Source organism: Physella acuta, unplaced genomic scaffold (genome assembly GCF_028476545.2).
Source record: "Physella acuta isolate Inbredline_101_S28 unplaced genomic scaffold, ASM2847654v3 ptg000818l, whole genome shotgun sequence".
Classification (NCBI taxonomy): Eukaryota; Metazoa; Mollusca; class Gastropoda; family Physidae; genus Physella; species Physella acuta.
Window position 1 is genome coordinate 200205 of NW_026732336.1, and position 27754 is coordinate 227958.

Genomic DNA, 27754 nt, shown 5'->3' on the forward strand with positions numbered 1-27754 from the left:
ATTAATAATTTTTGCTGCTACTAAACATTATTCTAGTTCTTCTTAGTGATCTAGAAATCTAGATCTAGACTGTTGTTGTCGCAAATCTTCTGCAATTTTTTTTTTCTGGGTTTCTTAAAAAACATTAATTACCACATTCGACGTTAGATAATATTTAGATTTACTAATTGTTGCTAATTTTCTGTCAATTAAACTGTAAATTAAGTTAAAACATTAATTTAATGCACTTGACTTTATTTTTATTTCAAAGGCCAAATAAAATATGGTTTACAGTAACGAATGTTACCAAAACTCATTAAACATTACCAGATATCGTGATTTTACCGTTTTAGGTATGTTAAATCGGCCGACACAAGTAATGTGAAAAAAGGTGACTCATTAAATTTTAGTAATTATTTCACATTTGTAGGATGATTTATGTTTTGAAAGTTACAAAAATGTTTCAAAGTATCATTTATGTACCTGTTTTTAAACAATTGTATTAAAACTTTTCAGTAAAAAATAAAGATTAGCGATGTTTTCATCAGATGCAACCATGCTCATTTCCTTTAGCAGCCATCTTAAGTTGTTTTTTTTTTTTTGGTAAAATTATAGTTAGAGATTCAGGGGAAACCACTCTAATTTACAGATGGCCGATGTTTATATAGCAAATCCTGCTCGCAAACACTGCTGTTTAAAGTTAATTTCTTGTCTATATTGATATATTTAGCCATTAATTTTTGTTTATTATTCAGTCATCTATAATATTTGGCACAAATATATCACAATTAAAGCCTTAACAATGAGGCAACTTTTTCGCTCATTAGTAGTCTCGGACGATTTTACGCATCTACAATGGTAGATTACCGAAATGTTTGTTTGTGTACGTGTCGTCGTCTGAGCAGCCTTGCACTAAAATAAAATATAAAAAATTACAGTTTTAAAAATCAGAAATGTTATGGTTTGGAATGAATGTTAGATACTTTTAATGTACAGATTTGACAATAGATTTATGTTAACATTCAAATTTCCTTGACTTAAATTTGACTTTAGTTATTTTCATTTCCTGTTCTCTGCAACGTTATTTCAGTTCTATACGTCACACTTTCGGTCAATATTATGTATGCGCCTTTCGCTGTTGTATTACAATAAACATAATGCAAAACAAATGTTTCGGCTGTCATCAATGTAACAGTTTCTCTATTCTGTCTCTCTCTGGGGAACGTTGTGACGTCAATTGAAAACCAAAATAGCCATAAAAATAACTACAACAATCTATATATATAATTCTCTTCTTGGAGACGTTAGAAAATAAGCTGTAAGCGCGCCTTGCAGTCCCCTCTCTTCCTCTCTAGGAAGTCTGGTGAGCTGTGGTTCACGCTAAATGTTTACAATCGTAGAGCCGGGTTTAGTGACGGCTTTTAGGAGCAGATAATGTAGTTTGAAACGATTTTAAACTTAGGGGAGGTAACCAAGAGGAGTTTGCTTTCAGGGGGGGGGGGGTAGGGGTTGGGGGAAATGAGAGGGGGGGGGGGTTATCGTCCTTAACGACTTACCGATAGTGTTTTAAAGCAAATATTTTCAGTGACAGCAGTGGTACTGTCGAATTTACAAATTATGAATTACTTAAAAGTAGGAAAAAAAACCAACTAAATAGCGGCGTATGATACGCCGCGGGTCGGCTCGTTTTAAATAAATTGTGAATTAATCGGCAAGATGTAAGGTGTGGGTTTTTTTTTTACTGAGGAAGGGGGAGGGAAGGGCACTGTGGACCGGTCTGGGCAGTGATGCGTGTCTTGATGATTGTGTGTTTGACTTGGTTGTGTGTAGCTACTCAAATAGGGTGGGGGGGGGGGGTGCTACTATGTAGGCAAGAGTCTTTCGTCATCGTTTGATATGGGGTGGGTTAGGTGTATGGAATGTTATTGTCTGGTTTAGGTGTATGGAATGTTATTGTCTGGGTTAGGTGTATGGAATGTTATTGTCTGGTTTAGGTGTATGGAATGTTATTGTCTGGTTTAGGTGTATGGAATGTTATTGTCTGGTTTAGGTGTATGGAATGTTATTGTCTGGTTTAGGTGTATGGAATGTTATTGTCTGGTTTAGGTGTATGGAATGTTATTGTCTGGTTTAGGTGTATGGAATGAGAGTGCATGTTATTGTCTGGGTTTAAAAAGGAATTTAAGGATAAGTGATTAATACGGGGTGTTTGTAGTACATATATCAATCGTATAAATATTATTTATCTATTTATTTTAGTAATACATTTCAACACAGATGTGGGGTCATGGGGGACGAAAGAGATGCAGTTATGGGGTCAATAAGATATGGGGGTCCTGGCGTTTGGGGGCGGGGAAGGTGTGATGAAAGGGGCTGAACTCTGTGTCTCTGTAGGTGTGTGGCGGTTAGGGTTAGGGTTAGGACCCGTGGTAGCCTTGTATATAGTAAAAACTCGACTTGATCACCATAGCGCAATATTCTTAAAGTGTTTATTATCTAAATTAGTAATTAAAAAAAATTAATATCATTTTAATTAAAGTCATGTGGAATTTAAAAAGTGTACACCTTACTTACCTTTGTTTCTTATGTACGAATAACTTTCCTAGATAAATGACACAAAAAAAAACAATTACTTCACCTTAAAAACATTACATCAGGACAAAATAATTTTTATTTGTTTGTTTTGGTGTTCGAAAAAAATAATTACATAATTAGCATGGATTGATAAAGTGCAATGTAGTAGGTAAAACACGGATATTTTAAATACTGTCTTTTATTTATTTTATACACTGAACGTACTGTTTACTAATTATTATTTGTAATCAATAACAGTTTAGAAGCCGCTCCTAAATGTCCTCTATGTTTACTTCTATCTTTTCGTTTGCGGATAATCTTTGGGTATTATAGTCGCTCACTAAATTGAACCAGGTGCGTTCTCTGGCGCCCAGGCAAGGTACTATTTGCGCCCAGGGCTATCCTGTGAGCGCTATGGTACATACGTTCGTTCAAAACAGTGCAACAAACTATGGATAAAAAGGGTTATTATAAATCGAATCTAAGGCGTCCTCTGGGGCACCCCCAAAGGGTGCTATATTGCGCCCAGGGACTTCCCGTGAGCGATATGGCGCCCACGTTTGTTTTAAACATTGCAAAATATTATTTTATCTGATTATTATTATTTTTTTGTAAATTGGTTTCATTTACGTTGTATTAAAAAATAAATTACATTAGAAAAAAATTGTTTTTGTGATAATGTCAATGTTTTGTTTTGTGTTTGTGTTATGTTTATGTTAGTGGATGAGGTTGCGTTAGCGTTAGGATTTATTATTATGTTTATGTTAATGTTGCGCTTGCGTTTATATTTTTGTTGATGTGGTTGTTCTTTTATGCGTAGAAGTGTGTTGAGGAGAGAGGGTTTATATTTATGCTTATGTTTGTAGTTGAGTTTGTTGAGTTAGATTTCATGTTTATATTTGTGTTGATGATGTTTTATTTTTTAGACGGAGAAGTGCGAGGAGTGGAGTGGGTTTATGTGTATGTCTATGATTGTTTATTTTTCTGTTTATTGTTGTTGGTTGTGGTTAGGTTTAACGTTAGGTTTATGGTTATACAAATGTAACTAGGGGAAAGTTACGAGCAATGGTTAGGGCTATAAAAGGGGCGGGATACCACGCACACCAGGGGGGGGGTTGATCTACAGCTGCCGTTAGCTCTTACATTACCCTGGGTGTGGCCTAACCATTTAGTGGATCCGCCTCTTGAATAACGAGCCACCGGTCCAGCGGAAACGTTAGCCAGGCTAAATCTATGTAACAATGGGGCTGGAACCGCCCATGACACTTAGTGGACCGATCATTTGGGTGGCGACCCTCCGGTCAAGCAGATCGCGGGGTGGCCCAAGACAGCGATTTCTGTTATCAATAGCGGAAACGCTGGCCAGCTAACAAAGAGGCTGGAACCGCCCCGATCACGTATTGGATCTAAGACTGGTGGCGTCGAATAGCGAACTACTGGAATTTTCACCAAACGAAAAGACAAGAACTGAGACTATTCTTCCATCAAACATTCCTTCTCATTTCTAGCGTTCACACACTCACTCTCTCTAGCGTAAACATGGTGAGGGGTGGAAGCAGGCGTTGTAACTGAAATAGCAATATAAACAGAAAGTGATATTTCAACGCCAAGGGTAGACAAAGGTAAAGAATATAGTCCAAGTAAAGACAGAACAGTCAGAACCCAACGGGATCCGAAAAGACAAGAACTGAGACTATTCTTCCATCAAACATTCCTTCTCATTTCTAGCGTTCACACACTCACTCTCTCTAGCGTAAACATAGTGAGGGGTGGAAGCAGGCGTTGAAACTAAAATAGCAATATAAACAGAAAGTGATATTTCAACGCCAAGGTTAGACAAAGGTAAAGAATATAGTCCAAGTAAAGACAGAACAGTCAGAACCCAACGGGATCCGAACCTACCATTCCAAACGGCACCTATTCGCCTCGCCCTTCATGCGTCAAGTCAGACGTGTAACCACTTCTGCCAATCAGTTCTACAAAAATAGAGCTTTCACGACAGACCACGGAAGACGCGGGCTGGCGTGACCTTTGAACCCCGAAGGGTCTGACCGGTGGCCTCATAAACACAACAAGGGTTAGGGTTAGGGTTAGGGTACTGATAAAAAGCATTAAAAACATTTTAATATCACACTTTTATGTAATAATGCACTAAAACGGAGATAATAAATGATTTTCTTTAAATATATAATAATACGCTACTATTTAAAGACTACAAAGAAAAGCGTGGTTCTCTTCCACAACATTATTATAAATATCAAATAGATTAAGACATACGCTTTCCTAAAATGTTAAAAAATTATTAATTCTGTCCTGATCATGAGCATATCTCAGACAGGTTGAATATCCCGTTATCATAATAAACTTTGCATCGTTGGAAAACTGGATTCCTCGTGTCAATCCTACTTTTCGTCCTCTAGGAAACATCCAAAGCTTTCAATTGGCTTTACTTGTTATACAGAATTTTGGTGATCTGCATGCATTTCATTTGGTTGTATTACTCATTTCGCAGTTTTATCAAAGCGTCTACTAGATTTTTAAATTAATGATACATTATAGGAAACATTTTAAAGGCATTTTTTTTTATATCCAAATTTTTTCTTTGTTTATTTTGTAGTAGTTAGTGAAGGGTGGGATAAAGCTGTCAAACTACAATTTAAAAAAAACGTTTTAATATGAAATTTCTGTGAATGTTGCTTTTTACCAGTGCCCCAAGGGCTATCTATCTTATTACCAACAATAAAAAAAAAAAAAAAAAAAAAAAAAAAAAAAAAAAAAAAAAAACAGGTGTGTCGCATCTGCAAGTGGTTGAAATGATTCCACTTTAGACTAGATTATTTGGGGCGCTATAGTCTTACAATTAGATTGAGGTTAAATGCTATTCTTTGGCAGGAAGAATTGATCTGAAAATTTCCTGCAAATGTCCGATTTGTGAGTGAACCAGCGTGACAACCTTACATTGCTTTGATAGATACAGATGAAACTTTTCAATTGGCAACCTAGTTTATTTCAAGAGAATGTAAAGTGTACTTCTTGCTTGATAGGCAGTGTATTTTCTGCTAGATTGTGTACAACTATATGAACTTTAGGCGGAGCAAGTAGCCTGTTCTCTAATTCTCCACAGCAAATTTCTGTCAGCCACAATAGAGTTCTATCAAACTAAACCAACACAATTCTAATACTCCACAATGCAGTTCTATCAAACTAAACCAACACAATTCTAATACTCCACAATGCAGTTCTATCAAACTAAACCAACACAATTCTAATACTCCACAATGCAGTTCTATCAAACTAAACCAACACAATTCTAATACGCCACAATGCAGTTCTATCAAACTAAACCAACACAATTCTAATACTCCACAATGCAGTTCTATCAAACTAAACCAACACAATTCTAATACGCCACAATGCAGTTCTATCAAACTAAACCAACACAATTCTAATACTCCACAATGCAGTTCTATCAAACTAAACCAACACAATTCTAATACTCCACAATGCAGTTCTATCAAACTAAACCAACACAATTCTAATACTCCACAATGCAGTTCTATCAAACTAAACCAACACAATTCTAATACTCCACAATGCAGTTCTATCAAACTAAACCAACACAATTCTAATACTCCACAATGCAGTTCTATCAAACTAAACCAACACAATTCTAATACTCCACAATGAAGTTCTATCAACCTAAACCAACACATTTCTAATACTCCACAATGAAGTTCTATCAACCTAAACCAACACATTTCATATACTCCACAGTAAAGTTTAAAAAAAAAAAACATGCCCAGTAAAGTTTAAAAAAAAAAACATGCCCAGTAAAGTTGACCAGCAAGACACCAGCAGCGAGAAGTCGACAGAGGTCAGCCAACAGCTGTCCCACGGCCCTCATCCACCCCAAGCACCACACGCGGCCACAACTACCGCGCCACCTATATCGGCACACCAAGATGCACCTCAACCCATTCTTCAACAACCACCTCAACCCATTCTTCAACAACCACCTCAACCCATTCTTCAACAACCACCTCAACCCATTCTTCAACAACCACCTCAAGCCAATTTCCCACCACCTCCACCCGGACCAGTAGTAATGATACAGGAACCTGGTATGTCAATTTTTAACATTCGTTTTGACAGCATACACATTTATACGCATATAGATCACGCTTAGACACACACACACACACAGGCAACACAACATGCGTACCCACCATACTCATACTCATATAAGCACTAGCGTCCTTTCCACACGGATTTTACCACACAAAGACATAACAAAAACATAAGTTGAAAAAATAAACACAAACACACATACACTTGTAAAGGCACGCACTTAAGCAAGCAAACACATGCACACACACACACTTTCTGCTGGCTGTGCTTTTTAATAGTTGCACCAATTATTTGATAAATCACCTTTCTCTACAGTTGCTATGGTGATGGCTAGTGGTCCACCACTTCCACAAGGTCTAGAATATCTTAGCAAGCTGAACCAGGTCATCATCAAACAGGACGTTGAACTCTTAGAGGGTGAGTATCACGCCCAATTGTCGATTTTAATCACACACATAGAGGAGGAGGGGTGAAAAGTCACACATTTCACTTTTTAGTATCTAGAGACAAGAATTGCGAATCTAAAACAATGCCATTGCATCAGATACTAGTTCTACACTTCAGATAACTGTATGCAGAGCCGTTTGGAATAGCTGATCATGGTATGCCCGTGACAGACTTGCAAAATGGTGATTTAGAATTGTGACATTTACCCCAGTGTGGGGTCGAAAAGTCACATGCTTGGGGTGAAAAGTCACACATTTTCAATGGTAATCAAAACTTATTTTTGCTATTGAAAATAATTTCCCTTAAAAATCATGAATATTAACCCTATCTTGCAAGCTTTTTTATTTGAACATGCAAAAAATTTTCTATGCTGTGTTTATGTTATGTGTAGATCATAGATCACTTCTATATGGATAATTTGTAAAAAAAATTATGGGATATCGCTTTTGTAGGTATGTTGCCATGCGGCCAAATGGCAACAAACTAACAAATTTTAGTATAAACAAAGACAAACTAGCTCTAGGGCAGTAGAAACTAAAGATTTGTTAAACATATCAATAATATATGTATTTCAACACATGTTGGTAATTTTCACATACTACTAAAAACATAAAAATGTATTTATTTATATATGAAACTCATAAGAAAGAGATAAACTTCCAAAACTTTTGTTGGATGCTTGGTATTGAAATCAATGATCACATTATTTAATTGCATTATAATCCTAACCCTTATTTTGGACCTAACACAATAAGTACCATTATTTATCTCTTTAGGTAAATTTGGAAAGTATAATGATTAACTTATTAAAACATATCTTTATTTTTTTATCACATGAGAATATTGTAGCTAAAATAAGCTGCTATAGCAGTTTTCCTAATGGGATTGACATAAGTGTGTATTTCTTGAACTTGTTTGTTGTAGTAAGTTTCTGGTAGCTAAGAGATTTATAAAAAAAAAAAAAAACTTATACAAGCACATAAATTGTCCAGTGATAATTGTTCTTTTAGCCACACTGCATGGTACAATACACTTTTTACCCCCTTACATTATTGTGATTACTAAAATATCTACCAGATAATAACCATGTATTCTAGCTGCTAGAATATTTACAAATATTTACAACACTAACATATATAAATATTATGATGGCTAACAAAAATGTTCCTAGCACTTTTTAAAAATTATTTTTTTTTATTTTTTTTTTACAAAACTGAATTTTAAAATTTAATTATTTACACAATTCTCATACAACTATCACTTTACAACAAGAGAGCCAATTATATTATTACTAGACTACCCGTCATCCCTTGGATAACTGTGGGTTTCGGGGGTCATCCATCAAAAAACATCACGTCTGTCACTCAGAGGCATAGCAACCCTTCCCGGCGCCCAGGGACAAACTTTTCGATTTGAACCCCCCCCCCCCGCAAGATTTCGATTTGCAACCCCCCCCCCCCCTCAAACTTTTGATGTGCACCCCCCCCCCCACTCAAACTTTCGATTTGCGCCCCCCTCAACCTTTCAATTTATTTTTCCAAACCATTTTGGCGCCCCAACATATGTTCCCCCCCCTTCCCCCCTTCCCCCTCCACCTCCCCCGCCTCCCCTTCCCCCCCACGCCTCCCCTCCCCCTCCGCTCCCCCCCCCCCCTCCTCGCTACGCTACTGCAGTGTCACTTATCGTCACAAAAACAGACCCCACATTCAAAAATATGTTTTTTATCTTTTAAAAACACCGATTTCGGACTATCCCTTCATATACTGACGTCACATGTGACCTACTCAACTCTACTTCACCTGCCCAGTGTCCCGCCAAGTCTCAGACAACATGTTTTTATCGTTTAAAAAACGATTCCGAAGCCGAGCATGTCTCTGACCACACTATCCTTTCATATGCTTAGGACAAAGAAACAGATGAACTCTACTTCACCTGCCCTGTATCCTGCCAAGTTCAGATAGGCAACTTTATCATTCACATCTAAAAAAAAAAATTGAAAAAAAAATATCATTGACATATTGGTCTAGAACCTGTGCCACCCGCATGAGAGCCGACTACGCTACCAACTTAGCTATTTACTCGTGACGTCACAAATGAATTTTTATACTATACTTTGAGTCTCCTTATGCAACTTGATTTACGCGCATAGATCTAGATCTAAGTCTAGTAGTAGTAACTTTCAAATTAAATTTTATCTTAAATTAGCCAAACAAAGATTTATATAAAATAATTAAGGCCTGAAATAGATTCTAGATGTATTAAGGCCTGAAATAGATTCTAGATGTAGAATTTACATTAAGTCTAGATCTAGAATTTACATTGAGTCTAGTGACCTAGATCTAGGCTAGATCTAGGCTAGATTCATAACTTTCCTTCGACAGCTGATCTTTAGATGTAGAGAAATTTATTGTAAAACTAAATGAAAAAATGACAGTTGAAAATTGATATAAGTGTTGGAACGTAATAAATACAGCAAACGGACGTATTGTTAAAGTTATGACCGACAGAAAATTAGATTTAGAACGCGTTAAACTTTTGAATGGGGACACAATTTTCTTCGATAGACGCCGCCATTTTATTGTACTAAAGAGTAAACAAAAAACTGTGACGTCACGGTCCCGCCGAGTGTAGTGGTCGTTCTAAACTTTTTAAAAAAATAGGGTTACTCTACGTATGAATAAATCAATAAATTAATTAACGTCTTTAAATAAATGTGTGATTAACAGTCTGTCTTAAAACAAAAAAATTTCTCTACCTACATACTATTTTACAGCTCTCCACGATGAGTGCAACCATGCGCAATAGTCAATCAGCCAAACAAAAAAAAACAAACAAAAAAAAAACAAACAAAAAAATAAATATTCAAACATGTAAACAAACTTGACTTTTAGTAGTATATAGATATTAGTATCTTCTATATCCTCATAATTGTCCACAATTTGTAGATTTTATTTGTTGGTCCTACAATGGGGTGGTGTCACACACTTTATTTCTGGTGTGGCATAATCTGTTTATTCTGAGAGAACGTGTGCCGTGTTTCATATTTCTTCACCTGAATAATACAAATAAAAATATAAAGTTACCCACCATTTCACTAAATTGAATCAAGCGTATCGGCTGGCGCCCTGGTAGGGTGCGATTAGGCTGCATATAAAAATTTCTGTTTCGGCCCCCAAAAGGCTCACATTGGCTGCTGAGGGCCATGTAATACGTTTTATTTAAATAATCAGAAAAATTGACCAAGGTTAGATTATTAACTGGGATGTTTCTTTTTGTCTGTAAAAAAATCCAAACAGTTTCGTCATTTTGCGAAAGATGCAATTAGCATCTATTTTTTAGACAATCCAATCAGATATTGAGATCGTGCATCTAATAATAGACCATTAGTAACGCTAACATATTGCATCAGTCACACTGATGTTTAAAACATGTCAAATAATTTTGTTACGTGTTAAAGAAAAAAAATTCATTTGTGTCACTTTAGCGAATGACGCAATCTGCATCATTGTTAACAGTGAAGTGTGTTCTACCTCATTATTTCGGTTAGTGATTAATATACAATCAAGGTTTTCATGCGGTAGTGTAGGTAAACTTGTGTCCAGATATTTATGATCCAAGCGCAGGCATTGTTTACATTTATATAACTCACTTTTAGAAAGCAAGGTCACGCGTCTAAGAATATAAGATTGGTAACGCATGGATGAAACCATTCAAGTACGTTTCGTCAGACTTTCTTCTATTCCCGCAGCAACGCGCCGGGACGGGTTACGCTAGTTTTCCATAAAAAATAAGTCGTTTGTATACTATTTCTTTATATTTGTGCTGATAATGTCCAATTACGGTATGTAACAGTTTTGATACACCATGCAACGTTATGACCTTGACATTAGCTTGGACTACTGTATAGTGATTTTTCTATAGTATAATAATTAGTTCATTAAACAATTCTTAACGTCTAGTAAGTAGATTCTAGTCACCTGTTGGTTCTTACACTAGCTTAGGTTTGTTTTTCTTTCATATTTTTACAATAATAATATGTAAATTATAGAAGAAAAATAGTGTCAAAATCTGTAACAATAGTAATATAATCAAGCATAAGGCTATTGTATACTAATTTTACTTAGATGTAGCACCTACTCAGTACTATATACATACAGATGATCAGTGCGCTACTATAATAACCCTATAATAAAGGGTGTACAGTGCAGTGCTATTATTGAAGAAAAAAATGTGTCATAATGTATAACAATAATAATATAGCATTAGACTGATATTTACAAGCTGCTGCTTAGAATAACGCATATAATTCTCTAATCATACTAATTCATACACATAGACAGTGTTTGGGTCTAATAAGCTTAGAAAGTAGTATAGTAATTATTATTGAAGAAAAATAATTATAACATTAGGCATAGGCCCACTTACTTAGTCTACTTATTATTTACTACATAAGGGTACACAAACAATAATATTACTATAGGCAGTGGTGGTTTACTTATGTTTATAATAGTAATTAAACTTAATTTATAAATCCATGAAGTTTATGAATGATTAGAGATTGTTTTAGTGCAGACATCTCTTTTTATCTAGAGTCAGCGATAAATTTTGTCGTGAAACCAGCGGCGTAGCTAGGATTTTTTGGGCTCCTATGCAAAAATTATTATTGGACCCTACGTTAAACTGTAAATTATGAATTTTATACGTCCATAGTTGTGTATGTATACGGTATTATTATGCAGTACCCCGTAGCGTAAAATACCTTTGAATTTATATCACTATTTTGAAAAAACAAACTAACAAATAAAGTCTGTAACCTTTAAGTAACCTAAAACACTAGCTTCATAAGGCGGGGGCCTCACAATTTAGGCGCGACACCATGACCAAAACTTGTAAAATTTACTGTCAAAACTATTTTAATACAGTTTAAATAATAAAATATTAAGGAGAGGGGGTAACACTCCACCAGAGATGCAAAATTCTTAGACGGGGTGGGGGTGACACTCACTAAACACAGCGCATGATATCGAACGTTGTGACGCCACTAACCAAATTTTAAAAAGTGGCTCATGATTTATTTAGATTTTTTTTTCTCATAAGTTTGCAAAGTGATTAATATGTTCCTTGAAGTCCATTTTAACTGCTTCTGTATGTTCGATTCTTAGGATGGCCAAGTTACTGACCCAAACGGCATATCTACAACTTGTTTCATAACATCATTATAAAAGAGAGACATGGGGCGCCCAGCGCCCAACTGTATTACTGCCCAGGCGGCTGGAGGACACCCTTTATTTTCTTTAGCCATTGGTTATAGTAGCCCTCCGTATCCCTAGGGCATGACGCTCATTTTAAAAAGTGTATGCGCCGTAGCGCTCCTGGGAGGAGTCCGGGGCGCCGGCTGATGCACCTGTGCAGTTTGACCGTTCAATTAAGCAGTAACCCTGACCTCTTATGCAGGACACCCAATCAGTGTTTCTTCCAGACTTTTTTCTCCGGGGGGGGGGGGGGGGGTACTTGAAATTTTCGGGGGGGGGGGGGGGGGGCGGTAGACATTCTTCTGGAGGGGCGGACACTGTTAAAAGTACATATTTTCTATATAAATTTTATAAATTTCATTTCGTTCGGGGGGGGGGGGGGGGGGCGGGGGCGGTAGAGATGTCTGGAAGAAACTCTGCACCCAATTAACTGACCCCAGATGCTAAGAAAGCCGCTTGGAAACTCTGCGTGGCAATCCGAACCGCATTACTGTTAAGGGGCCGCTCTCCGAACAAAGTATTAAAAAAATATTAATGGCAGAAAACTTTGCAGGAGTCAGAGTTTCTTTTTGGCTTTTCTTCGAGCGGGGAGGCACTTTTCTCATGTCTGGGGTTCTGGTGGGAAATTTCATGGTCAGTGGAGGTTTGTCTGAATTATTTTAAACGACTTCCAAGTGTTTCTTGGCGATTGGATCATTTTTGTATTAATGCATACAGGAGAGGGGACACAAACAAAAACCTTTAAGTAGCGGCCTATTGATTAGAGATAAGTTAGATAAAAAAAAACACATTGTGATTAAAATTAAAATTAGAGAAACATTGACACATTTTCGACTCAGCTTGTTGTCCACGACTGTTATTTTAAAAAAAATGGCTAAGTTGTAATCATAGATGGATGAAATTTAGGTGAAGACAGAGAGTTGAAAGGGGAGGGGGTGCAGGTTTGTGGCGGTGGGGTAGAGAATTTTTAGAGATGCGTATAAATTTGCGGGTGCCGGATGCCAATCTCACAAAAGAGCCAATGTTCAAGTTTATGTATAGGCTAATTCTCTCAACGGCTTGCCCGACAATGCAACAATGCCTATAGTGTTAGTAATACCGTTCAATTTTATTTATAGGCTAATTCTCTCAACGGCTTGCCAGACAACGCAACAATGCCTATAGTGTTATCAATACCGATGGGCCTTGGGGGCTTTTTGGGATTTTTTAAAATTACTTTTACAGTAGAAAATAAACTGGATTTCCGTTGTCTTTTTAAAATTATTTTTATAATACAAATATGTACATTCCAATGTAAAAGTCTTTAAAAAATTAGAGGGAAAAGGGCCCCTATTTGCCTTGGGCCCTTATGCCTTGCTTACGCAAGCTTTACAGTAGTTCTGACTAAAATTGATAGTAGACTTCAAGGAGAATGTAATGAAAGTGAAATTGGTGTCATATTTGATTATTTATCTTATGAAGTTACAATCTAATAACTAGGCCTATAGTAAATATTGTAATGATAGTTATTGTTAAAAAAAAATGGCATAATAATATTTGATTGACATTCTTAAATATAATACTTACACTTGCAAATAAAATAATAATCCTCTAGTATATGAATGTAGCAGTGATACATTATTTTATTTGAATTATAATTTACTTTGTGCATGTGTGAAGATAAAGAGTAAATAAATCTAAAAATAATATATAGTTTGTTTTAGTAGTGACTTTTTTTTTTACAGGATGAGTAAAGATTCTCACAAAAGAATTCTGTCTGAAATAGAGACTGCATATTTCTTTGGTCACTAATGTCTAATTATTCATCTATTGTATACCTGATGTTGAAGGTGTTACTGTAACTGAAATTTTAATGACCGGGGTGAAAAGTCACACTCCTGGAAAAGTGACATTTCACCCCAACAGGTGGTTATCATACAAAATGATCTACACTTTCAAATCTATTTCTATAAGTACAAACAGTTAATCCAGACTGTCGTTATTATGGCATGAGAAAACAAACATTGCATGTGAACACAAAAATGAAAAATTGAAGCATACTTACAGGTTTAAAGTAAAGTTTCCCTTTCTAAACCTGACGGTCTATGGGGCAAGTGAAGTAGAGTTCACTTGTTTCTGTGACCTCGGCATATGAAGAGATAGTGTGGTCAACACTATGCCCAGCCGCCTTTACTTTCCCTAACGTCCTCAGGGACGGTCTACTGACTTGAACCCGGATTCGAACTCGAGACTAACGGGTTAGCAGTCCAGCTCTACTTATAGGTTTCCATTAATTGAATTTCCCACTTGGTCAATGAAAACAAGTAAATGTGGTTCTGAACTCATTTCTGTTTCAGAAAGTTAAAACAGGAAGTGAACTCCAAGCAGGGTAAACAACTAAAAACCATAATTTTCTTGATAAAGGAATGAAAATGTATGTTCTTTAAGGCAAAAACTTGTGACTTTTCACCCTGTGACTTTTCACCCCCCCCCCCCCCCCCTCCTACTTTTTAATTTCTAATCATTCTACATGTCTTACTGCCTATTGAGATTTTAAATGTTATGCCTGATGCTACAAAAATGTTATTTCGTGGAATATACATACACACAAAAAACACATACACATACACACAAACACACACCTTAGACAAAGACCTTGACCCAGACCTAGACCCAGACCGAGACTTGGACCTTGACTTAGACTTACACCCAGACACAGACCCAGACCTAGACTTACTAAGCATGTATAATGCTGCTGTATGCCATTAACCACTTTCTTCCAGCAATCGTTGGGTTTGAGACACAGAATTCCTACAAACTTTTTAACAGCGCGGGTCAACAGTGCTACTCGGCATTCGAAAGTAATTTTTTGTTTTCATTCTCTCTTCTTAATAAGAAAGTAATTATTAATTAAGTTTTGTGTGATTTGAATACATTCAAAGAAACTTCTAAAACAACAATAATAACGTGTAGTCTTAATTGGTAGCCCTAAAGATGGCCCCAGATAATATCCCTAAAGATGGCCCCATTTAGTTTCCCTAAAGATGGCCTCAGTTGCTAGCCCTATACTTTTCAAATAAAATTGGTATTTTTGTAAAGTTTAAAGCATCTGCATTAATTTTCTTCTTTTTTCATTAAGACACTCAAATGATAAGTTGTAAAAATATAAATTTTGTTTACAACTGATCAATATTGAGTTTTTAAGACATTAATTGAGATTTCATTAAAAAGATTTAAAATATATTACAATATGGCGATCAAGTCGAGGTGATTCCGCACCCTATCCATTTTTTTAAAGTGATTTAATTTAGATAAAACCAAATCATTTTCTATTTATAATTTATAAGAGGTCATTTCCTGGCATTCCTGTTTCAATTTTAGAATTTATTCTATTTTGTCTGCATCGATCTTCAAGCTTCTTAATGTAAGTAGATCTATAACACCTAAACCCTAACCCCTAACCCTATTTTTGATTCATTGATTTTTACGTTAGCTTAATAATTGTTGTTACTAATAACAACATGTCCGATACTTGTGTTTGAGGTAGAATTGGAAACATTTTTATCAATAGTAGGTGTGGGGTAATACCACACTCTATGGTGTGGGGGTTATACCACACCCTATAGTGTGGGGGTTATACAAGACTCTATGGTGTGGGGGTTATACAACACTCTATGGTGTGGGGGTTATACCACACCCTATAGTGTGGGGGTTATACAACACCCTATGGTGTGGGAGTTATACAACACTCTATGGTGTGGGGGTTATACAACACTCTATGGTGTGGGGGTTATACAACACTCTATGGTGTGGGGGTTATACCACACCCTATAGTGTGGGGGTTATACCACACCCTATAGTGTGGGGGTTATACCACACCCTATAGTGTGGGGGTTATACAACACCCTATGGTGTGGGGGTTATACAACACTCTATGGTGTGGGGGTTATACAACACTCTATGGTGTGGGGGTTATACAACACTCTATGGTGTGGGGGTTATACCACACCCTATAGTGTGGGGGTTATACAACACCCTATGGTGTGGGGGTTATACAACACTCTATGGTGTGGGGGTTATACCACACCCTATAGTGTGGGGGTTATACAACACTCTATGGTGTGGGGCAATGCCTCACCCTTTGGAAATTCCCTATCATAGAGTTTTTGGTTCTAATTTCAGTATGGTCAGCCCTAATCAGCCCAACATATCTGCTTAAGTGCAGCTTAAGACGTGTTGGTTTTGAAAACTTTGGTAGAAAAAGTACTAACTGGTTTCATGGGCATTTTCTTCTTCCAGCGATGAACAAAAAAGTGTCGAGAGTTTTCTGAACATAAAAATAAAAAAATAAAAAAACTGTATTACTGTAAGAAATGGAATTGCCCCACCTTCCTTATTTTTGCAAAAAAAAAACAAAAAACAACTTAACACCTAAAATCTGTTGTTGTTTTCTAGAATTCTCTATGTATTCTTTTACCTTCATATAAATATATCGTGTACAGTATACACCGTATAAAGTAATTCAGTAGTGTTAATACATGACTTTTTTATAAATAAAAATAAAAGTAGGGTGTGGAATTGCCCCGGGTTAGCCTATATATATATATATATATATATATATATATATATATATATATATATATATATATATATATATATATATATATATACTTAGAGAGAGAGAGAGAGAGAGAGAGAGAGAGAGAGATAGTAAAAGTAAAAATAAATACATCTAACAGCCCGAATGAAAAGACAGGTGGGCTGAGAGACGGACAGTAAGAGTAAGACGGACTGACAGAACGACGAATGGACGGACAAATTGACCGACAGACTAAATAAAAGACAGGTGGGTGGACCGGCTAAGTGTAATGTCCAATAATTTCTCAGAATCCAACTGCTGTGCGCGTCAGTGCTGTGGAAATAATCGCTGTTTTGAAATGATCGTCACCGACAATTTTAATCAGGTAGTTAACGCATTTAATCAGGTAGTTAACACATTTAATCAGGTAGCCAATAAGTTTTATCAAGTAGTTAACACATTTAATCAGGTAGCCAATAAGTTTTATCAAGTAGTTAACACATTTAATCAGGTAGCCAATAAGTTTTATCAGGTAGTTAATACATTTAATCAGGTAGCCAATAGTAGTATATTAGGTCCCTTTTGGTTATCATGGGGGAGGCGGATGCGGATGCGCAAAGGATATATAGTAAAATACTCCCCCACCTGGTGGAGTGGGTGAGCCGCAGGCGAAGCCTGGTACAACGACATATAGTAAAATACTCCCCCACCTGGGTGAAGGTGGGTTAGGCGGAGGCGCAACCTGGTACGATTAGATATAGTAAAATACTCTCACACCTGTTAATAAAAATTACAAAATTAAAAACAAAATAAATAAAAAATTAAACTAATTAAAAAATAATTAAAAACAATCTCATTAAAAACAACAAACAAATTAAAAACTCATTAAAAACTCATTGAAAACTCATTAAAATAAAAAAAATAATGGTTATTACGTCGCAAGGTCACCTGCGGTGATTACGTCACAAGGTCACCCCCTCACCTGACCTACTGACCTACTCCCCCTTCACCCTCCGCATCCCCCACCCTCACCCACCTACTCCCCCAGGTGGGGGAGTATTTTACTATATCTCGTTGTACCAGGCTGCACCTCCGCACCCCCCAGGTGGGGGAGTATTTTACTATATATTCTTTGCGCATCCGCCTCCGCCTCCCCCATGATAACCAAAAGGGACCTAATATACTACTGCCAATAAGTTTAATCAGGTAGGTAATCAATCAAAGTAAATGACATATATTGTGACAGATATTGTGACAGATACTGTGACAGATATTGTGACAGATATTGTGACAGATATTGTGACAGATATTGTGACAGATATTGTGACAGATATTGTGACAGATATTGTGACAGATATTGTGACAGATATTGTGACAGATATTGTGACAGATATTGTGACAGATATTGTGACAGATATTGTGACAGATATTGTGATAGATATTGTCACAGATATTGTGACAGATATTGTGACAGATATTGTGACAGATATTGTGACAGATATTATTACAGATATTGTGACAGATATTGTGATTGATTTTGTGACTGATTTGTGACTAATGGTGTGGCTAATGGTGTGACTAATGGTGTGACTAATGGTGTGACTAATGGTGTGACTAATGGTGTGGCTAATGGTGTGGCTAATGGTGTGGCTAATGGTGTGGCTAATGGTGTGACTAATGGTGTGACTAATGGTGTGACTAATGGTGTGACTAATGGTGTGACTAATGGTGTGGCTAATGATATAGATGATGGTGTCTGTACGAATGTAAAATTGTGTATACACCCTATCTTTTATATAAGTCGCGTGTAGGTGTAGATTTCGGAATTTGTTGATTCCCTCCTTTGCCTGTCGCATTGCAGCATCGCTCGACTCCATCAATAACATCAAATATTTTCAGCGCTATATGTCTTTAAAAATGCAATTCTCTTGTATCAAATTTGATAACAGATTTCATTGTTAGCTGTTCTAGAAGTTGTCAGTTAGCCAGTATCCATCGATGACTAAGACAAATGACGGACACATGAAGCAAATCTAATAAAAGCTTGTATAAAAGATACTTTCATTCCCTCCTCCCTCACACACACCCCTCCGCCCTCACACACACCCCTCCTCCCTAACACACACCCTTGTCGGCTCTAGATGGTGTTCTCAGTGTATAGACCCTACAAATTCTGCAAATATCACCCGTGCTGTGCATGCTGCGGCATATGTCAAGACGATGTCAGGATTTCAGCACCCGATAGCTCGCCGTTAGGAAAAGTACATCAGAGGTCAGGTTTGATTAACTCAAGCGTTTTTTACTTCTGTCATTAGACATTACTTGGTTACTTCTGTCACTAGACACTACTTTGTTACTTCTGTCATAAGACATTACTTTGTTACTTCTGTCAGTAGACACTACTTTGTTACTTCTGTCATTAGCCATTACTTTGTTACTTCTGTTATCTGACAATAGTGATCTAACCTGAACTTTCTCGAATAAACATCTATACCACTACGGAGGATTTACTCTGGTTTCTCTTCACATAAATCTTCACATGGAGTAAATCTTTACATGGAGTAAATCTTCACATGGAGTAAATCTTTCACCTTTACTAACGATTTCCAGTCGCCTACTTTTTTCAAAGGAACATTTACAGTGGGGTTGCGCCCGCTTATTTGATTCCACTGGCGAACACTGTTGGGGGGAGCTGGTTTGAGTTTGCGTTTGTTTCTTTTGTGTGTGAGTTGTGTTTGAATTTTTGTTTATGTTTGCGTTAGAGTCTTCTTTTGTGTTTGCGTCTTTGTTATGTTTAGTTTTGTTCTGTTCCCATGTTGGTAAATTTAAAAAAAAAAGATTCACCATGGCAAAGCACGGTTATGCAGCTAGGCTAATATATAAAGTTCAATTCTGTATGTGGCGGACGGACCTGTGTATGACTTGATCGCCAAAGCGTAATATTCTAAAAGTGTTTATCTAAATTAATGATTTCAATAATTTATATGGATGGTATTGTAAAACAAATTTCTTTTTTTTTCAAACTTATCGTTATAATTTACGTAATTTAAAATGAAAAAAAAAATGTATAACCCTTCACAAAAAATTTAAATGAGTCAGAAAATTATTCCCTTAGCACCAATTACTCCCCTCGATAGACCACAAAAAAGCTACTAATATGAATATTGCGCATTGGTGATCAAGTAGAGCTTTTCAACAAAGGCGAGCGAGACACAAACAGTCGATAAACAAGACTGAAGCAAAATGTGAACAATACTGTAAATTGTGTGGGAATGTAAATTGTGTGTGAATGTAAATTGTGTGGGAATGTAAATTGTGTGTGAATGTAAATTGTGTGGGAATGTAAATTGTGTGGGAATGTAAATTGTGTGGGAATGTAAATTGTGTGGGAATGTAAATTGTGTTGAAATGTAAATTGTGTTGAAATGTAAATTGTGTGGGAATGTAAATTGTGTGGAATGTAAATTGTGTGGAAATGTTAATTGTGTGAAAATGTTAATTGTGTGGGAATGTAAATTGTGTTTAAATGTAAATTGTGTGGGAATGTAAATTGTGTGGGAGTGTAAATTGTGTGGGAATGTAAATTGTGTGGGAGTGTAAATTGTGTGGGAATGTAAATTGTGTGGGAATGTAAATTGTGTGAAAATGTTAATTGTGTTGGAATGTAAATTGTGTGGGAATGTAAATTGTGTGGGAATGTAAATTGTGTGGGAGTGTAAATTGTGTGGGAATGTAAATTGTGTGGGAATGTAAATTGTGTGAAAATGTTAATTGTGTGGGAATGTAAATTGTGTGGGAATGTAAATTGTGTGGGAATGTAAATTGTGTGAAAATGTTAATTGTGTTGGAATGTTAATTGTGTGAAAATGTTAATTGTGTGGGAATGTAAATTGTGTGGGAATGTTAATTGTGTGGGAATGTAAATTGTGTGTGAATGTAAATTGTGTGGGAATGTAAATTGTGTGGGAATGTAAATTGTGTGTGAATGTAAATTGTGTGGGAATGTAAATTGTGTGGGAATGTAAATTGTGTGGGAATGTAAATTGTGTGGGAGTGTAAATTGTGTGGGAATGTAAATTGTGTGGGAATGTAAATTGTGTGAAAATGTTAATTGTGTGGGAATGTTAATTGTGTGAAAATGTTAATTGTGTGAAAATGTTAATTATGTTAAAATGTTAATTGTGTTCAAATGATAATGTGATATTGTGTTTTCTACCTGCTCCATTATAAGACCTAGCATAGCCTTGAAATGTGACATTGTGTCATCTAGTTTGTGTTGTAAATGTGACATTGTGTCATCTAGCTTGTGTTGTAAATGTGACATTGTGTCATCTAGCTTGTGCTGTAAATGTGACATTGTGTCATCTAGTTTGTGTTGTAAATGTGACATTGTGTCATCTAGTTTGTGTTGTAAATGTGACATTGTGTCATCTAGCTTGTGTTGTAAATGTGACATTGTGTCATCTAGCTTGTGTTGTAAATGTGACATTGTGTCATCTAGCTTGTGTTGTAAATGTGACATTGTGTCATCTAGTTTGTGTTGTAAATGTGACATTGTGTCATCTAGCTTGTGTTGTAAATGTGACATTGTGTCATCTAGTTTGTGTTGTAAATGTGACATTGTGTCATCTAGCTTGTGTTGTAAATGTGATATTGTGTCATCTAGCTTGTGCTGTAAATGTGACATTGTGTCATCTAGTTTGTGTTGTAAATGTGACATTGTGTCATCTAGCTTGTGCTGTAAATGTGACATTGTGTCATCTAGTTTGTGTTGTAAATGTGACATTGTGTCATCTAGCTTGTGTTGTAAATGTGACATTGTGTCATCTAGTTTGTGTTGTAAATGTGACATTGTGTCATCTAGCTTGTGTTGTAAATGTGACATTGTGTCATCTAGCTTGTGTTGTAAATGTGACATTGTGTCATCTAGTTTGTGTTGTAAATGTGACATTGTGTCATCTAGCTTGTGTTGTAAATGTGACATTGTGTCATCTAGCTTGTGTTGTAAATGTGACATTGTGTCATCTAGTTTGTGTTGTAAATGTGACATTGTGTCATCTAGCTTGTGTTGTAAATGTGACATTGTGTCATCTAGCTTGTGCTGTAAATGTGACATTGTGTCATCTAGTTTGTGTTGTAAATGTGACATTGTGTCATCTAGTTTGTGTTGTAAATGTGACATTGTGTCATCTAGCTTGTGTTGTAAATGTGACATTGTGTCATCTAGCTTGTGTTGTAAATGTGACATTGTGTCATCTAGCTTGTGTTGTAAATGTGACATTGTGTCATCTAGTTTGTGTTGTAAATGTGACATTGTGTCATCTAGCTTGTGTTGTAAATGTGACATTGTGTCATCTAGTTTGTGTTGTAAATGTGACATTGTGTCATCTAGCTTGTGTTGTAAATGTGATATTGTGTCATCTAGCTTGTGCTGTAAATGTGACATTGTGTCATCTAGTTTGTGTTGTAAATGTGACATTGTGTCATCTAGCTTGTGCTGTAAATGTGACATTGTGTCATCTAGTTTGTGTTGTAAATGTGACATTGTGTCATCTAGCTTGTGTTGTAAATGTGACATTGTGTCATCTAGTTTGTGTTGTAAATGTGACATTGTGTCATCTAGCTTGTGTTGTAAATGTGACATTGTGTCATCTAGCTTGTGTTGTAAATGTGACATTGTGTCATCTAGTTTGTGTTGTAAATGTGACATTGTGTCATCTAGCTTGTGTTGTAAATGTGACATTGTGTCATCTAGCTTGTGTTGTAAATGTGACATTGTGTCATCTAGCTTGTGTTGTAAATGTGACATTGTGTCATCTAGTTTGTGTTGTAAATGTGACATTGTGTCATCTAGCTTGTGTTGTAAATGTGACATTGTGTCATCTAGCTTGTGTTGTAAATGTGACATTGTGTCATCTAGCTTGTGTTGTAAATGTGACATTGTGTCATCTAGTTTGTGTTGTAAATGTGACATTGTGTCATCTAGCTTGTGTTGTAAATGTGACATTGTGTCATCTAGTTTGTGTTGTAAATGTGACATTGTGTCATCTAGCTTGTGTTGTAAATGTGATATTGTGTCATCTAGCTTGTGCTGTAAATGTGACATTGTGTCATCTAGTTTGTGTTGTAAATGTGACATTGTGTCATCTAGCTTGTGCTGTAAATGTGACATTGTGTCATCTAGTTTGTGTTGTAAATGTGACATTGTGTCATCTAGCTTGTGTTGTAAATGTGACATTGTGTCATCTAGTTTGTGTTGTAAATGTGACATTGTGTCATCTAGCTTGTGTTGTAAATGTGACATTGTGTCATCTAGCTTGTGTTGTAAATGTGACATTGTGTCATCTAGTTTGTGTTGTAAATGTGACATTGTGTCATCTAGCTTGTGTTGTAAATGTGACATTGTGTCATCTAGCTTGTGTTGTAAATGTGACATTGTGTCATCTAGTTTGTGTTGTAAATGTGACATTGTGTCATCTAGCTTGTGTTGTAAATGTGACATTGTGTCATCTAGCTTGTGTTGTAAATGTGACATTGTGTCATCTAGCTTGTGTTGTAAATGTGATATTGTGTCATCTAGCTTGTGCTGTAAATGTGACATTGTGTCATCTAGTTTGTGTTGTAAATGTGACATTGTGTCATCTAGCTTGTGTTGTAAATGTGACATTGTGTCATCTAGTTTGTGTTGTAAATGTGACATTGTGTCATCTAGCTTGTGTTGTAAATGTGACATTGTGTCATCTAGCTTGTGTTGTAAATGTGACATTGTGTCATCTAGCTTGTGCTGTAAATGTGACATTGTGTCATCTAGCTTGTGTTGTAAATGTGACATTGTGTCATCTAGCTTGTGTTGTAAATGTGACATTGTGTCATCTAGCTTGTGTTGTAAATGTGACATTGTGTCATCTAGCTTGTGTTGTAAATGTGACATTGTGTCATCTAGCTTGTGCTGTAAATGTGACATTGTGTCATCTAGTTTGTGTTGTAAATGTGACATTGTGTCATCTAGGTGTTCCATTATAAAGCCGAGGTATTACGTCCTAGACCACAACTCCCAATCTCAGTGTGAGATTGTCGGACCAATCTGTCAGTGTACACTTTGCTGTAAATCTGTGGAATTTACGGTTGGTCATTACTGTTTATCTTTCTTTTTGTCTGTCTGTGGTGCTTTTGTCCGTCATAGATTGAAACTGCCGATCGAAATTTCGAGCACTTCTCACTTACCGATTGGTTTGCACGTGGGTCCAGAGCCGATGACAATGCAATATGACATCAAATTTTACTTTTTTTTTAATAAATTCATTAAATTTTTCCGAATAAATTTTGGGGGTCTACTATCATTCCTCAATATTAAATGTAAGACCTGACTGGGCCCTAGGCTTATGTATTAAACCGTCCGGTCAGTGAAAGTCCGGCTAAACCCAGACTGGTGGTAAACCCAGAGTCTAAACTAAACTAAAATTTAAAAAACCTTAACAATTTATAAAATTTATTATATGGAAAAAAATGTTTTAATGTAAAGTGTTAACGACAAAACTGGAGGTAACTAAACATTCAAAATACGACCAAACAAAACACCACAGAAATACTTCAACACAGGCCTCGACATTCCCACAGAATGTCCCTCCTTGTCCTCAGATGTTCACGAACAAACACCAAATTCAAAATTCTGCCACATACTTCGCACAAGAAGATAGTCCCTAATACTATAACAACTAACAACATGACATAAAACAAAGTGGGACCACACACCAAAACAAAGTGTGCATAGATAATATCAAAATAAAAACAAGACACAAAAATCAAATATAAACAATTTTAAAATCAAAATCATTCCCGCGCCAAAATAGCCGACTACTTAACTAAAAACCACAACAATCCTTAACAGGAACACAAAAAGTGACATTCGCATTTTTGTAATAAAACAATAATAATAATGCTTATTAAATAGCTGTCCAGCCCCTTATACATTTTCATGTTCATCTGGTGCGCCATTTTTAACTCTTGAAACTATTCTATTAAAAAATTTCAAGTAATGAAAAACAAAATGCATAAGAAACGTTATAATAACAAGCTTTATGCACTAAAGCACTAAAAAGGAAAGAACAAATGATTTTCTTTAAATATAAAATGATACAGTACTATTTAAATAAAAATAAAGAAAGCGTGGGTCACTATATTATCTATTGGATACCTTTACTAATATTTATGAAGATACCCACGCTTTTATAGTTATTTAAAAATGGTGTATTATTACATGATTTTTTTTTCATTTTTAGAGCTTTTTATTAAAAAGCTTTTTAATGAATTTTTGAATATGACGGATCCGTTTCCTATAACACACCCTTTCCCCGCACTAGGACTGTTTATTGACCTACTTACCAGCCCTATAACACACCCTTTCCCCGCACTAGAACTGTTTATTGACCTACTTACCAGCCCTATAACACACCCTTTCCCCGCACTAGAACTGTTTATTGACCTACTTACCAGCCCTATAACACACCCTTTCCCCGCACTAGAACTGTTTATTGACCTACTTACCAGCCCTATAACACACCCTTTCCCCGCACTAACCCTAACCCTACGCTAACCCTTGCCTCGCACTAGGTCCGCAGTATACACGACCACAAAAAAATTGGAGCCATATCAAAATACCGAGGTGACATTATTCAGGAACTATTTACTGATGCAGACACTTTCGGTGTGACATGTGAGTTGGTTATCACGTGACAGGTGACATTGTGGTCATGTCACATGGACAGTTTCTTGTCCTGCGTGATTGTCTCATCACTTTGTACCTGTGATCTAACCCTGTGTGACTGTCTCATCACTTTGTACCTGTGATCTAACCCTGTGTGACTGTCTCATCACTTTGTACCTGTGATATAACCCTGTGTGACTGTCTCATCACTTTATACCTGTGATCTAACCCTAACCCTGTGTGACTGTCTCATCACTTTGTACCTGTAATCTAACCCTGTGTGACTGTCTCATCACTTTGTACCTGTGATCTAACCCTAACCCTGTGTGACTGTCTCATCACTTTATACCTGTGATCTAACCCTAACCCTGTGTGACTGTCTCATCACTTTATACATGTGATCTAACCCTGTGTGACTGTCTCATCACTTTGTACCTGTGATCTAACCCTGTGTGACTGTCTCATCACTTTGTACCTGTGATCTAACCCTAACCCTGTGTGACTGTCTCATCACTTTATACCTGTGATCTAACCCTGTGTGACTGTCTCATCACTTTGTACCTGTGATCTAAGCCTAACCCTGTGTGACTGTCTCATCACTTTGTACCTGTGATCTAACCCTAACCCTGTGTGACTGTCTCATCACTTTGTACCTGTGATCTAACCCTGTGTGACTGTCTCATCACTTTGTACCTGTGATCTAACCCTGTGTGACTGTCTCATCACTTTGTACCTGTAATCTAACCCTAACCCTGTGTGACTGTCTCATCACTTTGTACCTGTGATCTAACCCTGTGTGACTGTCTCATCACTTTGTACCTGTGATCTAACCCTAACCCTGTGTGACTGTCTCATCACTTTGTACCTGTAATCTAACCCTGTGTGACTGTCTCATCACTTTGTACCTGTGATCTAACCCTAACCCTGTGTGACTGTCTCATCACTTTGTACCTGTAATCTAACCCTGTGTGACTGTCTCATCACTTTGTACCTGTGATCTAACCCTAACCCTGTGTGACTGTCTCATCACTTTGTACCTGTGATCTAACCCTAACCTTGTGTGACTGTCTCATCACTTTGTACCTGTGATCTAACCCTAACCCTATGTGACTGTCTCATCACTTTGTACCTGTGATCTAACCCTGTGTGACTGTCTCATCACTTTGTACCTGTGATCTAACCCTAACCCTGTGTGACTGTCTCATCACTTTGTACCTGTGATCTAACCCTAACCCTGTGTGACTGTCTCATCACTTTGTACCTGTGATCTAACCCTGTGTGACTGTCTCATCACTTTGTACCTGTGATCTAACCCTGTGTGACTGTCTCATCACTTTGTACCTGTGATTGTATTCAAGCTTCGACTCCTGCTTTAAGTCTGTTTCCTACTACCTTTTTTTCCCCTGACTTATCCTATTGACTTACGACTTTATATTATTTCTCATCTATACATCTGCTTCACAGTCCCCATAGATCTTGACGTCAGAACGAAGGCAACTTTGATTGGAGCTGTCTTTCTCATTGTAAGTGTTTTGGCTTTTCTATGGTTAGGGTTAGGGTTTTGTTAGGCTTTTCTTTGGTTAGGGTTAGGGTTTTGTGAGGTTTAGCTTTTGTTGGGTTACGCTTTTGTTGGATAATAATTTTATTAGATTAGGCTTTTGATGGTTAGAAAAGTTGAGTTTATTCTTCGTTTAGCATGCGTTAAAGTTAGAAAAGTTTAGTTTATTCTTCGTTTTGCATGAGTTAAAGTTAGAAAAGTTTAGTTTATTCTTCGTTTTGTATGAGTTAAAGTTAGAAAAGTTTAGTTTATTCTTTGTTCTTCAGGACTTCATGTTCTTCGAGGATCCACCAAAACAAAAAGTAACAACGTAACTCCCTTCTGAAGATGTCTCAACTTGGCCAGTACCTCAACAGCATACACCATCATAACATCACAGCATGTAACATCCCAGATTGCAACACCACAGCATGTAACATTCCAGACATCCCAGATTGCAACAACACAGCATGCATCTCTGTGACACGTCTTGCTGTTCTACTTATGTTACAGAAAATGAATAAACAATTATTGATGTAAATTACCAGCAAAAAAATAATAAAGAAATGTTTTAA

General features: G+C 36.6%; 1 protein-coding gene across 1 annotated transcript in view; it reads left to right on the forward strand.

The window, feature by feature from the left end:
* The window catches only part of LOC131951631 (phospholipid scramblase 2-like), a 28614-nt gene extending 860 nt beyond the window's left edge, over positions 1-27754 (forward strand). Inside the window, exons 2-10 of the mRNA XM_059313972.1 lie at positions 6328-6674; positions 6997-7098; positions 15143-15220; positions 17247-17323; positions 19080-19210; positions 23948-24062; positions 25549-25651; positions 27107-27165; positions 27467-27754. Of these exons, the coding sequence (XP_059169955.1) occupies positions 6377-6674; positions 6997-7098; positions 15143-15220; positions 17247-17323; positions 19080-19210; positions 23948-24062; positions 25549-25651; positions 27107-27165; positions 27467-27514 (1011 nt within the window). The 5' untranslated portion in view covers positions 6328-6376 and the 3' untranslated portion in view covers positions 27515-27754. The remainder of the gene's footprint in view (positions 1-6327; positions 6675-6996; positions 7099-15142; positions 15221-17246; positions 17324-19079; positions 19211-23947; positions 24063-25548; positions 25652-27106; positions 27166-27466) is intronic.